General features: G+C 38.2%; 1 protein-coding gene across 1 annotated transcript in view; it reads left to right on the top strand.

Annotated features, from left to right (window-relative positions):
• LOC146989430 (fibrillin-1-like) overlaps positions 1-16,329 on the top strand; it is a 169,644-nt gene that overhangs the window by 65,759 nt on the left and 87,556 nt on the right. The window contains exons 30-33 of the mRNA XM_085773007.1: positions 409-534; positions 1,605-1,811; positions 3,072-3,197; positions 4,449-4,571. Of these exons, the coding sequence (XP_085629133.1) occupies positions 409-534; positions 1,605-1,811; positions 3,072-3,197; positions 4,449-4,571 (582 nt within the window). The remainder of the gene's footprint in view (positions 1-408; positions 535-1,604; positions 1,812-3,071; positions 3,198-4,448; positions 4,572-16,329) is intronic.

Below are 16,329 nucleotides of genomic sequence, written 5' to 3'. Positions count from 1 at the left end.
TCCACATTGATCAGTGCATTTTGCCTGTAAAGCCAATAATGGAATAAAACTTTGAAGCCAATAACGTAATAAGAGCACACTGTAAAACAAAAACAGGTCTTGGATGAATAAATATGACGATTACAGAAGCGTATTGCATTCACTTGAATAAAAAAAAATAAAAAAAGAGAGTTTTTTAATACTAGGCCAATAACGTAATAACATTATTGGCAAAAAGTTATTACGCTGTTGGCTCAAACGTTTTATTACGTTATTGGCTTAATTACATTTAAAATGGCCAAAATTATGACAATATTGGCTGTTATTACGTTTTGGGTTGCTACATACAGTACCTCCATTTGATCTTTACACTGTGTGTGTGTGTGCGTGTGTGTGTGTGTGTGTGTGTGTGTGTGTGTGTGTGTGTAGACCTGAACGAGTGCTCGGCCAAGCCGGGGATCTGTAAGAACGGCCGCTGTGAGAACACGGTGGGAAGTTACCGCTGCAGATGTGACCAAGGCTTCATCTCCAACCCCACGCAGACGGAGTGTATCGGTGCGTACATCCTTCACTTATTCATCTATATATAGAATATATGTTTAATATATAATAATGTATTGATCTTCCTGCCTGTGTTTGTGTTTGTGACCCGGATCATTCTGGAGTCTCTGTAAAAAACACTCACACTGCAACAACTCAAAATCTCTCCAAGAATATTTGTCTTATTTCTTGTCAAAATGTCTCATTTCTAGTCAAAACTAATCTCTTTCCACTTAAAATGAACGTGTTTTTAGATAATTTTCACTTGAATTAAGTAGAAAAATCTGCCAGTGAAAGCAAGTTCTTGTAATAAGAAAGAAAATCTTGCTCCACTATCAGATTTTTCTACTTATTTCAAGTGAAAATCTGCTTGAAAGAAGTAAAAAGTGTCTAAAACAAGCTGCTTTTTAATGTGATGAGTCTGATTTTAAGTAGAATGAGATTTGTTTTGACTAGAAATAAGACAAATATTCTTGGTAAGATATTTGAGTTTTTGCAGTGCAGCTCCTCTGAAGAAGTTCGGTCCGGTTCGATCCGGTCCAGTCTAGTCCGGTTCGATCCGGTCCAGTCTGGTCCGGTTCGATCCGGTCTAGTCTGGTCCGGTTTTATCCGGTCTGATTTCATCCTCTACACTCCTCCTCCTCCTCCTCCTTTCCATGGAGTTTTTCCTCGGTGGATGTGAGGGTCTAAGGACAGAGGATGTTGTTATTATGGGATGTAAAGCCCTTTGAGACAAACTGGTGGTAAAAACGGGCTATACTAATAAAACTGCCTTGTCTTCCCAGTCCTCATCATAACAACCATGTGTCTGGATATTTACATTATTCCTCCTCAGCTACAGAGAAAAGATGATTTGATCTGAAATCTAAACCATGATATTTAATGTGAATAAAGTTTGGATTGAACCGAACTGCAGATGGAAATTAAAGGTACAATATGTAAGAAATCTAAAGCAACTGCCTTGCCTCCTCCTGCAGACAACCATGAGGGCTTCTGCTATTTTGTACAGCACTTTGGTCAACTTTGGTTATTTTTAAATGTGCTTTATAAATAAATTGATTTGATTTGATTTGATTTTCCTCCAGATAACCGTGAAGGCTTCTGCTTCACCGAGGTTCTGACCACGCTCTGCCAGATGACGTCCAGCAACAGGAACCTGGTCACCAAGTCCGAGTGCTGCTGCGACGGCGGCCGCGGCTGGGGGACCGGCTGTGAGCTCTGCCCGTTGCCCGGGACGACGGCCTACAAGAGGATGTGTCCGCTCGGCCCCGGATACACCACCGACGGCAGAGGTCAGTCGCCGTGGCAACGCCCTGCTGCTGGATCTTAAGAGATGTCTTCAGATCTAAACTTAACAAGTTCATAAGAAAACAGATTAAGAACAGATTAAGAACTGTCATTTCTTACCAATTTCTTATTTTTCCTACTTAAGAACTTCTTAAAATACGTCACTGCATTGCACGAGACATTTAAAGACAGGTTAAGGTTGTCTTCAGAAAAAAGTAAAGAACAAATTTGAGAACTTTGATTTCAAGAATACCATTTATTCTTAAGAAGAAACTTACGAAGAAAGTTGAGAAAATACTTAAAATTCATGATCTCCTCCCCCTCATGTGGACTAAGGGCTGGGAGAAGTTTCAGAGTCCTCCGTGGCTTCTCTGAGTTACAGGGGGTCTCGGCGTAGCAGTGCATGTCCATATAACGGTTGCTAATGGATACCAACTGTCTTCATAACAAAAAGACACACCAAGAAACATCCAGATACCTCCATGCTGCTCCTATGTAATGTCCCTCTTGTATTGAAACCCCGAAATGCGAAATTGTCCCGAAAAAAATGAAATAAGTCTATATTTCAAGCTTGTTTTGTAGCGGAAGCTTCTTCACTGCTCTGCCTGTGTCAGTGCAAATCGCTCTGAAACTTTAAAAGTTTCGGAGTCAGTGTGTAAACATGATCGACACAACATGAGGTTGAATTTATTTTTAAACGTGTTGCAGCAATTTCGGACAAAAACAAAACAAAACCAAGAGTTAAGGGCGATTTTGTGACTTAGAAATGGGAAACTCCTTAAATGGAGACGACATTAACTCGGTCATCTCAGAACATTATTGGTGCAAACATTTTATGTGATAAAACAGCTTAACAGCTACGTTACCACCCAGGAAAATGACCATTTTGTAACTAAACGACAGCAACACGGCGTCTGCACCGGCCGGCTATCGACAAAACATTGAATATCCCACCCGCTTGATAACGACCAATCAAATTAGTTTTCCTTACTCAGGTAAACTTGTAGAAGGAGGCGACAAACAGGACAAACGGCCGTTTCTGAACTCCTTTAAATAATCTATAAAATGGCCTAAACTAAGATCATACAATGGTTTTTCATCATCAGCTCTTTACCTCACAGTCAGATGTGTGTGTGTGTGTTTCTGTGTGTGTTGTTGTCTCAGGACAGAGGATGTTGTTACGATGCCATGTAAAGCCCTTTGAGACAAACTGTTTGTAAAAACGGGCTATACAGAATAAGTTGCCTTGCCTTGTGTGTGTGCAGACATAGACGAGTGCCGTGTGATGGGGAACCTGTGTAAGAACGGTCAGTGCATCAACACGCTGGGCTCCTACAGCTGCAGCTGCAAACCAGGATACAGCACCGACATCAGCAGCACGCAGTGTCTGGGTAAGGATACGACTCACCCCCTCCTCCCCCTCCTCCCCCCAACACCCCCCACCTCTGAGAAATATTACAACAACTACAATGACATGTATTTTTTATAGAAATTTTTTTTTTAATTGAAATTTGTTTATTTCGGTACAGTATACAGTAATGATATCTGTATACTGTACATCAAAATCGACCATTCTGTGTGAACAATTTAGCCAGCACATATTATACACAATTACAACCATACACACACACACACACACACACACAAAAGAAAATATCATACAGTGACCGAAAAGGGAACAGGCTGAAGCCCAAAGCTTATATTTGCCTCTCCTCCTTTACACTCTATGAAGTTAAATGACCTAGAATGTCAACAGTCCAAAATAATAAGAGGAAAGTAATCATTACTGTATTTTATAATTTGTCATTATTTTACATTTCAAGGCTTTCTTAAAACTCAACAAAGAACGACATGTCTTCAACTCATCACTGAGATTATTCCACATTTTAACTCCCAAGACTGAAAAACTCAAAGAAAATTATCTTTTAGTTCAGACATATATAATTACTCAACTGGACATACTGCTGGAGGTTATTTTATTTTACACAGGGCGATTTCTCAACGTACAGTATTATATAGAGCTATGAAGGAGTGGAAGGACCTTCTGAATTATGTTACACAACAAAGAAACATGGCTAGTTGGTCGCCGTAAGAATACACTGCAAAAACTCAAAATCTTACCAAGAATATTTGTCTTATTTCTAGTCAAAACAAATCTCATTCTACTTAAAATAAGACTCATCACATTAAAAAGCAGCTTGTTTTTAGACACTTTTTATTTCTTTCAAGCAGATTTTCACTTGAAATTAGTAGAAAAATCTGATAGTGGAACAAGTTTTTCTTTCTTATTACAAACACAAAAAAACTTGCTGCTTTCACTGGCAGATTTTTCTACTTATTTCAAGTGAAAATTAGTTTGAAACAAGTGAAAAGTTGATTTTTAGGTGATGAATCTTATTTTAAGTGGAAAGAGATTAGTTTTGACTAGAAATGAGACATTTTGACAAGAAAGAAGACAAATATTCTTGGAGAGATTTTGAGTTTTTGCAGTGTAGCTGCTACCCTGCAAAAAGCTACTGGGGATCTTAATAAACCAAACCAAACCTGATTGCTGCCGTCTAGTAAAGAGCTGCAGCTCCACTCTGAGTCTCATCATCTCATCATCTCTCTCTCTCTCTCTCTCTCTCTCTGTGTCTCTGTAGATGTGGACGAGTGCATCCAGGCGCCGAAGCCGTGTAACTTCATCTGTAAGAACACGGAGGGAGGTTACCTCTGCTCCTGTCCCCGTGGTTACATCCTGCAGGAGGACGGCAAGAGCTGCAAAGGTGACGCACACACACACACACACACACACACACACACACACACACACAGTCAGTACGTTGACTTGAAAAAAACAACAACAAATTAGTCCTTTAATCCGACTGTAACTGGACAACTGATGCATGTAAACGCGTTAAGGCCCGGAGCACTCCGGATGAAACGGAGCACTACCACCGGTAACCGGGGTAACCGGGGTGGCAGTAGTGAGTCAGAAGCAGAGAAAAGTCACTCCATTACGAAAATCGGCAAAGAAGAGAGTAGTTGCTGGAAATACAAAGAAGAAGAAGACTGAACATTTAAAAACGGTGCAGAATTTTGAAAAGATATACAGTATGTTAGTGGGTGAGAGGGAACATACATTTAATGTTGGTGCCGGTAATGACAGCGTTCGTTGACATGGCAACGTTTGCCGTGTCAACAACGCTGTCATTTATGACACACGCTGCCCCCTAGAGGATGAGTTGTGTTACGTCCATAAAAACAGTGAAACCGGACGGAGGAATGTAGGCCGGTTACAGAGACCAAGGTTGGTACGGACGGACGGATTTCGGAGGTATAAAGTAGCTTTAGTTCGACTAATATCGGAGTTCTCCAACTCGGTGTAAGACCCCGGAACAAAAACATTCAAGTACGTCGTCACAGAAGCACCGGTTCTTGAACGTGCACCGGTTCACCGGTTTGTGAGGATTTATTTGTTGGAAAGACATTATTTCAGAAGAATAAATAAATGATAAATAAGTTAATGAGTTAAAATACAAGTTAACATTAATATTGATAAAAACAGTTCATATGTTGAATATGTGGTTAAAAAGGGGAGACTGTATTTTATTAGGGCCACGGGCAATCGCACCGGGCACTGGTCCCAACAGCTATGAAATAGCTGCAGGGACCAGTGCCCGGGCTTCGCCCGGGCACTACTGTTATTGTGTGGATTTTTTCCTAGTTATTAGGGCCGCGGGCAATCGCCCCGGGCACTGGTCCCAACAGCTATGAAATAGCTGCAGGGACCAGTGCCCGGGCGAAGCCCGGGCACTACTGTTATTGTGTGGATTTTTTCTTATTAGTGTGACTGCTGAAGCAGTCACACTATTGTTCTTCTGTTTGGCCATTTTCTTCCGCCTTTTTACGGTCTTCTTCTAGTCCTTCATACTTTGTGCTATTTCAACAATTCATATATCAAAACGTGCAGCTTTTTTTGAACTTTATCGGCATTACTTTTCTCTTTTTAACTATTTAAACTTTTTCAAATATTTAACTTTTTCTGATTTTTTTCAGCTTTATAAAAGTCTCAACCTCTCTTCTTCACAACTCCACTGTAGTGTAGGGGTTAGGGTAACTGCCTGCCAACCCTAAGGTCACTGGTTCGAATCCAAGGGAAGAACTCTTGTTATGTTATGTTGAATTCTGCTCTCCTCCCCCGCCTTCAATTGGTTACAGGTGTTTGTTATCTCCTTGATTACTCATACCAGTTTGCAGCACATCATCACATTACAATGAATGACAACAGTCTTCAAAGCAGTGTGCTCTCTGTAGCCGAGTGGCAGAGTAAAGGTTTAGTGATCATATGGTCATGGGTTCGATTCCTGCCTCAGTTATTTCACATCATTGCTTGACTTTTGATTCCAATTATTCAGCTGTCATTGGACAGTCTTTGATTCCTCATAGTATAAAGCTCATTGTAACTCAGGTTCTCTGTGGCCATATGGTTAGTGTGTTAGGTGTTGTGCTATTTCAACAATTCATATATCAAAACGTGCAGCTTTTTTTGAACTTTATCGGCATTACTTTTCTCTTTTTAACTATTTATACTTTTTAAAATATTTAACTTTTTCTGCAAATTAAACTCTAGACAAATTATTTTATTTTTATATTTTATTATTTTATTGACTCTCAAGCTTTCTTGATGTTGACAGTGTGCAGATCATTAACAGACAACAGTCTCTGCAACTGTGTGTGCACCGTGGCCTAGAGGCAGAGTGGAAGTCTAATGACCATGAGGTTGTGGGTTCGATTCCGACGTTGGTCAAACACTTGTATGGTGATCACTGCTTGCACTATTTGCTAATTCTGCAACAGCGTTCAGTTGCTATCAGCAGTCACACCATTTCCATTCTTGGAAATGCTTTTTCTAGTTAGTGTGAATGCTGGAAGCATTCACACTATTGTTATTCGGTTCGGCCATTTTCTGCCTTTCTTTGTCATGTAACTAGTCCTTCATACTTTGTGCTATTTCAACAATTCAAATATCAAAATGTTCAGCCTTTTCGGGACAGGTGTGCTATGTCTTTTCTCTTTTCAACTATTCATACTTTTTGCAATATTCAACTATTTCTGATTTTTTTTTCCCCATAGAGAATGCATTGGAACAGTCTTGAAACTCTTCAAATCTTCTTACTTCTTTCAGCCTTTAAAGCGTCCACATACTTTCAGCTAGAGACTTCATTCAAATTCTGAGCTGTAGACAAACTTCTAATGTTTTCATCCTGTATGTACAACTTTTTCATAGCTTGTACCGTTTTTGAGATAAATCCTTTAAAAGCACATGAGGATTTCTGACAAATTTCACACTTTTCAATGAGTGTGTATGGGGTTGGGTCAGAGTGAGTGACATCATCGTTAGAGTGAGAGGGATCGAAAAAACATTCAGGATTTTTTCTGGATAAATTGCCAGCACGGCCACAAATTAAACTCTAGACACATGATTTCCTCACCGGTTTGTAGCCACACTTGTCGTGTCTCATTTAATGTGCTCAAAACAGCAGACAGACTTACAGAATTGTCTCTATGAGCCTAATTGTCCAGCTAGACCCGCTCCAGTGGCTCATCCACTTCAATATAAAAGTAGGAGCTGATTTTTTTAGAAAAGCAGAAATGCCCCCCTTTTCTACCTTGCGACCCTGAGAAAAGTTTTTGCCCTACAAACATTTAATGCACATCAATGTGCTCAGGAAGGTATCCTTGCCCCGATGGTCAGGACAGCACATTCTGATAAGAGATACGGTTCTCTTTTTCTGGGCTGTTTTGGGAAGCTGCACAGAGCTCAAATCTCTCTGCTCTGCTCTGCTCTGTGTGCAGTTGGTCCAGCTGTAGTGGCCAGCTCGTTATCATGTCTATTAATAGAACAAGTGCAGGTGCAGCCTGGCTGCTCGTTAAGATGTTTTTAAACACAGCCCCACACACACACATGATAAACCAGACTGACAGAGGATGTCCACGCACAAACACAGGCAACACACTCACACAGACAGACACACACAGACACTCACACACAGTCTCACACACACACACATACACATACACAAACAGACAAACACACAAACACAACACTGTTCCACACAGTAAAATGTAAGCATGGTAGTCGCCATGGTAACTTCTGAGGGCAGGCTGCCAATCAATCAGATCATTAGGGAGAGAGGAGTTTTGTGGCGCTTAACAGTTTTACTTTCTGCACATGTACATGCAGACAGAGAGACCGTCAGACTCACACACCCAGACACACACACACACACACACACACACACAGGTTTTCAGCTCAAATTCATCAGGCTCTCAATTATTTTATACTTTTGATGTAAACATCTCCAACAATTTATATTTTTCTCATGAATTTAAGTTCAGACGTTTAGTCTTTCCAACTCTATTAAAGGGATAGTTCAACATTTTGGCAAATTGGCCCATTGCCATAATCGCTATAGTCATAGCAGTAGGTTCGTTACCTTTAATTGTAGGTGTAAGCTATTTTTAGTACGGCGGAGCGCAGCAGCAGGCTGCTCAGAGCTACGCTATGGAGGCTAACGGAATTTCTTGGTTTCCCTCATTAAACTCATCAAATTCAACATCCCAAAACTCCACAGCGCTTTTGTAGACAAGTTGTGACCTGCACAACCACCACGCTATGAGATAATGACGGAACGATACGAAACGGAGCCGTTTTCGAGGTAAATACAGGGTAAATACGGAGACTGCTTGCTGAAAAACTGTCCCTGAACGCAACGCGCATCAGCGGTTTTGTATGTATTTACCTCGAAAACAGCTCCGTTTCGTATCGTTCCGTCATTATCTCATAGCGTGGTGGTTGTGCAGGTCACAACTTGTCTACAAAAGCGCTGTGGAGTTTTGGGATTTTGTATTTGATGAGTTTAATGAGGGAAACCAAGAAATTCCATTAGCCTCCATAGCGTAGCTCTGAGCAGCCAGCTGCTGCGCTCCGCCGTACTGAAAATAGCTTACACCTACAATTAAAGGTAATGAACCTACTGCTATGACTATAGCGATTATGGCAATGGGCCAATTTGCCAAAATGTTGAACTATCCCTTTAATAGTAGTACAATTACAGGTGGAGCCAGGACATAGGATGCAGCTTTTAACATGTGTCCTATCTATCTATCTATCTATCTATCTATCTATCTATCTATCTATCTATCTATCTATCTATCTATCTATCTATCTATCTATCTATCTATCTATCTATCTATCTATCTATCTATCTATCTATCTATCTATCTATCTCCCTCCCTATTTTTTAACCCCTCTGTCTCCTTTTTTTCTTTCTTTCTTTCTTTCTTTCTTTCTTTCTTTCTTTCTTCTACTCCTTCATTTGTATTTTACGTAACTTTTTATATCCTTCCCTCTCTATCCATCCATCCATCCATCCATCCATCCATCTACCTCTTTCTATCTATCATCCCCCTCTCTCTTTTTCTTCTTTCTTTCTTTCTTTCTTTCTTTCTTTCACTCCATTTCTGTCTTTTTACTTCTTTGTTTGTTTGATTGTTTCTTTCTTTCTTTCTTTCTATTCCTTTTCTCTTCCTTTGTTTTTACTCCATTTCTTTTTTTCTTTCTTTCTTTCTTTCTTTCTTTCTTTCTTTCACTCCATTTCTGTCTTTTTACTTCTTTGTTTGTTTGATTCTTTCTTTCTTTCTTTCTTTCTACTCCTTTTCTCTTCCTTTGTTTTTACTCCATTTCTTTCTTTCTTTCTTTCTTTCTTTCTTTCTTTCTTTCTTTCTTTCTTTCTTTCTTTCTTTCTTTCTTTCTTTCACTCCATTTCTGTCTTTTTACTTCTTTGTTTGTTTGATTCTTTCTTTCTTTCTTTCTTTCTGTCCTTTTCTTTTTTCTCTCTTGTTTCAATCTTTCTTTCTTTCTTTCTTTCAACAATTTCTTCAGCTCATTCAGCATTGCTTCCAGCATTCACACCATTTCCATTCTTGGAAATGTTTTTTCTAGTTATTTTTCATCTTCCGGACGCTTTTTCGATTCGCATCTAGTCCTGCAACTCGAAGAGTTGCAGGACATATTATATATCAAAACGTGCGTCTTGATCGGGATCGGTGTGCTATTACTTTTCTCAACAGTTTACGAATTTTTCGCGACGTAGTCGCGAAAAACTGCGCAAAAATTTTGCATGTAAGTCAATGGGACGGGCGAAAAAAAAAGAGCGAAAAAGACCAATCATTGGAGTTTAACAAACGTCTACTGCTCAGGCATACTTTCACCTAGAGACTCCATTTAAACTTTAAACAGTAGACACAAGTCTTGTGTATTGTCGTATTACTCCACGTTTTGATAGGTCATATAGTTTTTGATCAATCCCTGATCAATGACCATGATCATTTTTGGAGAAATTATGAGTGTATAATGGGTGTGTATTGCATGGAATGTTCGTGTCAGAGTGCGTGACATCATCGGTTAGAGTGGGAGAGAGTGAAGAAACATTCTGTATTTTTTCTGGATAAACTGTCAGCACGGCCACAATTTACACTCTACAGACATAATTTTTTCAGAATTTGTAAGACAAACTTGTTAGCTCTCATGTCATGTGCTCAAAATATCAGAGAGACTTACAGAATTGACAGAATCAGCCTCTGAGTGCGGCCACGTCTGTCCCTGCTCCTCATTGAGTCCAATACAAATATTTTCTGAGAGGAGCAGAACGGCCTGATGTTTTAAAACTGCCAGCGTCGCCAAAATATTTACTGTAGAAACACCAAATCGTACCGAAATTTTCATTGAGTCCTTAGAGCAACATTGATCTGTGTTTTGTTCTGATAGGAGTTACCGTTTTGTCATGCTAAGCCTAATTGTGAGGCCGGTTTAGAGGCAGAAAATGGCTGTTTTTCTCCACGTTTCTGTCTGTCTCAGCCTGCGGGGGCCCCTATCGCCGTGGTAACCTCTTTGATCCTCAGGCCAGAGCTCGTTAACTTCATAAACAATCCACCTGGCGCTCGTTTAAATGTTTATAAACACAGACACAGCTAAATCAGACTGACACAGGATGCAGCTACTAACTAACTATGTGTCAAGTCAGTCACACACACACACACACACACACAGACTCTAGAGCCAGCTTCATGTGATTACAGTCACACACACACACACACACACACACACACACACACACACACACACACACACAGTTAACCTAATGTGGTTACAGCTCCTCCATATCAGTGCTTATAGAAAGATGATCATGTGTCTGTCTGATCAGCTCTGTCTTGCGCTTAAGATCGTGGGTTTGATTCCCATGTTGACAGAGATGGCAAAATCGGCAGTAGCCCCGCGGCCCATTCAAAATTTCCCGAGAGGAAATTTTCTAGTTCTATTTAGTGTGAATGCTGGAAGCATTCACACTATTGTTATTCAAATCTTTATACTTATTATTATTAGTGTGAATGCTGGAAGCATTCACACTATTGTTATTCAAATCTTTATACTTATTAGTGTGAATGCTGGAAGCATTCACACTATTGTTATTCAAATCTTTATACTTATTAGGGTGAATGCTGAAAGCATTCACACTATTGTTATTCAAATCTTTATTATTATTATTATTATTATTATTATTCTTACTTCTTCTTCCCTTTTTCGGTCTTCAACTACTTCTTCATACTTCATAACATTCATACAATTCATATATCAAAACGTGCGTCTTCTTCAGGAGATTATAGGATGTATTCAACTTTTTCATATCATTCATACTTTTCAAAATATTCAAACTTTATTGAAATTTTTTTCCCATAGGAATACATTGAAACGGTCTTCAAACTCATCAAATCTCCTCCTTCTTTGAACTTCAACTGCTTCAACATACTTTCACCTACATACTTCATTCAACTTTTAAAATGTTCACAAAACTTTCAAGTATTCACGGTATATTCAACTTTTTCATATCTTCTACCGTTATTGATCAGTACACTTCAACTGTTCATGATCATTTTTTGACAAAATTCAAATTTAACATGCAAGTCAATGGCACGGAATGTTCAGGGGTAGAGTGGTGATGACATCAGCTAGAGTGACAGAGGTTCAAAAAATCCTCTGACACTTTGCTCTCTATCCTGTCACCACGGCCACAAATTTCTTTCTAGACACATAATTTTCCCCCACTTTGGTAGACAAACTTGTGCTGTGTCTCACAGTGTGCTCGAAAACGCAGAGAGGCTAACAGAATTTAAACTGGGAGCCTCTAAGTGCAGCCAGTTCCCTCTCTTCCTCTCATTGACTCACATTGTAAAGTAGGAGCAGATTTTCTGAGAAAAGCAGAAATGACCTCCTTATATTTCTTGCGACGGTGAGAAAAGTTTTTGCCCTACAAACATTTAATGCACATTGGCTCGCTCAGGAAGGTCTCCTTGCCCCGATAGTCATGACCACATTCTGGTAAGAGGTACGGTTCTCTTTTCAGAGGCTGTTGTTCGGAGCTGCACAGAGCTCAAATCTCACTGCTCTGCTCTGTGTGGTGCAGACAGAGAGAGAGAGACACACACACACACACACACACACACACACACACACACACACAGACAGATAGACACACAGACACAGAGACACACTGGCTTACAGCTCATAATCAGCCTCTAAATGAGTTCATATCTTTGAGGGGAATTTTTAAACATCTCTAATAATTTATTTCTCTTACATACATTTCAGTTTATTCTTGTAATGGAGATTTCAGGATTTGGAGCTTCTTCATGTCCTGACTTTCCTCTTTAACCCTTTACTTTGAAGGACTTGAACTTTTTCTCATTAATTCCAACAATTCAGACCATTTCTCAACCATTTAAGGACTTTCACATTTTTCATTTATGAATGTATATCTTCACACTCTTTTTTTACACGTATCTTAAACAATTCTGGCATTTGCATCCATTCCACATCATTCAGTCTCTTTCTTTCTTTCTACTCCCTTTCTCTTTCTTTTTACTTCATTCCTTGTTTCCTTGTTTCTACCCCATTTCTTCAACAGACTCTTCAACTGTTACATTTAATAACGCAGGATTTTCCAACATGTTCCTCTTTCATTTCAACATTTTTACTGGTTGTAGACCTTTGACACATTTTTTCTTTTCTTTCTATTATCTAAATCAGTTCAGGTATTTTTCCACCATGTCATGTGATTCAGCCTCCTGCTGTCATGTTATACGTTTCTACTTGAGATATTGTTTAATCTATATTAGTAAGAGTTCAAAAATGTTTCCAAGCTGTCAGTTAAACTTATTTGAGTAGACTCAAGCTTTTCAATACATTCATACTATTCTTCAACAATTCAAGTAATTTGCACCCATTTCATACATCCTCCATCTTCAATCTTATACTTTTATTCTTACGATATTGTTTCATCTATATTAGTAATGGTTCAACAATGTTTTCAAGCTGTCAGTTTTATATACGAGTAGACTTCAGCCTTTCAATTTATTCATACTAATCTTCAACAATTCAAGTTGAAATCACCTATTACCTATTACAAAGCCATGGATTTTTACATTTCCCCTTAAATGACTTAAATGTTAATTTTTTCATACTAATCTTCAAAAATTCAAGTAATTTTCCAAACATTTCATACAAATTCGACATCCTTCTTATAAGTTTTACTTTTTAATATTTTCTCACCTATTTCAGATTTCAACCATTCAACTATTAAACTATAAATTTGCCGGATTTCTACATTTTTCTCAAACTTTTTATTAAGATGTTTAACTTTTACCCTTCAGATATGTTGTAGTTATTTTTAGTTATTCTGCCCTTTAACGGATTGTAACTATTCTACTTTTACACTTCAGATATTGTTTCATCTATACTAGTAATGGTTCAAAAAATGTTTTCAAACTGTTTCAAATAAATTGTGCACTTTAACCTTTCAATTCATTCATACTATTCTTCACTAATTCAAGTAATTAGCACCCATTTCATACATCCTTCATCTTTCATCTTCTACTTTTACTATTCAGATATTGTTTAATCTACATTAGTAATGGTTCAAAAATGTTTTCAAACTGTCAGTTTTAAGTAAATCTGAGTAGACTTCAGACTTTCAATTTCTTCATACTGATCTTCAACAATTCAAGTAATTTCAAACCATTTCATACTCTTCATATATTGTTTCATCTCTTCAAGATTTCTTCAGCAGTTTCTTAACTTAATTCAGCATAGTTTCAACAATTTATTCAGCTCATTCAGTTTACAGCTTTCAGCATTCACCCGTATTTCCTTCAGGAAATGCATTTTCTAGTTATTCTTACTTCTTCCCTTTTTTGGCCCTTAACTACTTCTTCATACTTTCTACTATTCAAACAATTCATATATCAAAACGTGCGTCTTCTTCAGGAGATCATGGGATGTATTCAACTTTTTCATATCATTCATACTTTTCAAAATATTCAAACTTTATTGAAAAATGTTTCCCCATAGGAATACATTGAATCGGTCTTCAAACTGTTCAAATCCTCTCCTTCTTTGAACTTCAACTGCTTCAACATACTTTCACCTACAGACTTCATTCCACTTTTAAAACGTTCACAAAACTTTCAAGTATTCACGGTATATTCAACTTTTTCATATCTTCTACCGTTATTGATCAGTACCCTTCAACTGTTCATGATCATTTTTTGACAAAATTCAAATTTAACATGCAAGTCAATGGCACGGAATTTTCAGAGCTAGAGTGGTGATGACATCAGCTAGAGTGACAGAGAGTCTAAAAATCCTCTGACACTTTGCTCTCTATCCTGTCACCACGGCCACAAATTTCTTTCTAGACACATAATTTCCCCCCACTTTGGTAGACAAACTTGTGCTGTGTCTCACAGTGTGCTCGAAAACGCAGAGAGGCTAACAGAATTTAAACTGGGAGCCTCTAAGTGCAGCCAGTTCCCTCTCTTCCTCTCATTGACTCACATTGTAAAGTAGGAGCAGATTTTCTGAGAAAAGCAGAAATGACCTCCTTATCTTTCCTGCGACTGTGAGAAAAGTTTTTGTCCTACAAACATTTAATGCACATTGGCTCGCTCAGGAAGGTCTCCTTGCCCCGATAGTCATGACCACATTCTGGTAAGAGGTATGGTTCTCTTTTCAGAGGCTGTTGTTCGGAGCTGCACAGAGCTCAAATCTCACTGCTCTGCTCTGTGTGGTGCAGACAGAGAGAGAGAGACACACACACACACAGACACACACACACACACACACACACACACACACACACACACACACACACACACACACACACACACACACACACACACACACACACACACACACACACACACAGAGAGAGACACACAACCACAGAGACACACTGGCTTACAGCTCATAATCAGCCTCTAAATGAGTTCATATCTTTGAGGGGCATTTTTAAACATCTCTAATAATTTATTTCTCTTACATTTCAGTTTATTCTTGTAATGGAGATTTCAGGATTTGGAGCTTCTTCATGTCCTGACTTTCCTCTTTAACCCTTTACTTTGAAGGACTTGAACTTTTTCTCATTAATTCCAACAATTCAGACCATTTAAGGACTTTCACATTTTTCATTTATGAATGTATATCTTCACACTCTTTTTTTAAACGTATCTTAAACAATTCTGGCATCATTCAGTCTCTTTCTTTCTTTCTTTCTTTCTTTCTACTCCCTTTCTCTTTCTTTTTACTTCATTCCTTGTTTCCTTGTTTCTACCCCATTTCTATATATACCCCAGTTCTCATAATGGATATTTCAGGATTTGGAGCTTCTTCATGTCCTGACTTTAGACTTTTCCACCTTCAATCCTTACATTTTACTTTGAACGACTTGGACTTTTTCCTCATTAATTCCAACAATTCAGGCCATTTCTCCACCATGTAAGGAGTTTCATATTTTTCATTTATAAATTTATATTTTCACACTATTTTTTACACTTAAACAATTCTGGGATTCCCTATCATTCAGTCTCTTGCTTACAAGTTATACACTTCAGGTATTGCTTCATTTTTATACATATTTGTTCAACAAATACTTTCAAGCTCTTAATATATTTAATCATTTGAGTAGACCTATTTTTTCCACACCAATCTTCAAAAATTCAAGCAATTTTCCAACATCCTAATTTTAAGTTCTTCTTTTTAATTTTTTTCTCACCTTTTTCAGATTTCAACCATTCAACTGTTAAACTATAAAGATGCACGATTTCTACATTTTCCTCAAACTTTTTATTAACATGTTTAACTTTTACCCTTCAGATATGTTAAAGTTATTTTTAGTTATTCTGCCCTTTAACGGATTGTAACTGCTTCTATATTTTTCTACTTTTACACTTCAGATATTGTTTCATCTATATTAGTAATGGTTCAAAAAAAAAATTCTAACTGTTTTAAATAACAACAAATGCATCCATTCCATATCATTCAGCCTCCTGCTTACAAGTTATACTCTTCAGGTATTGCTTCATCTTTATTTATATTTGTTCAACAAATGATGGTTCAACAATGTTTTCAAGCCACCAGTTTTAAAC

The sequence above is a fragment of the Trachurus japonicus genome, chromosome 3 (assembly GCF_045865225.1).
Source record: "Trachurus japonicus isolate A0001 chromosome 3, Traja_1.0".
In the NCBI taxonomy this organism is placed as follows: domain Eukaryota; kingdom Metazoa; phylum Chordata; class Actinopteri; order Carangiformes; family Carangidae; genus Trachurus; species Trachurus japonicus.
The sequence above is the reverse complement of the archived record's forward strand: the minus strand, read 5'-3'. Positions and strand labels throughout refer to the sequence as shown.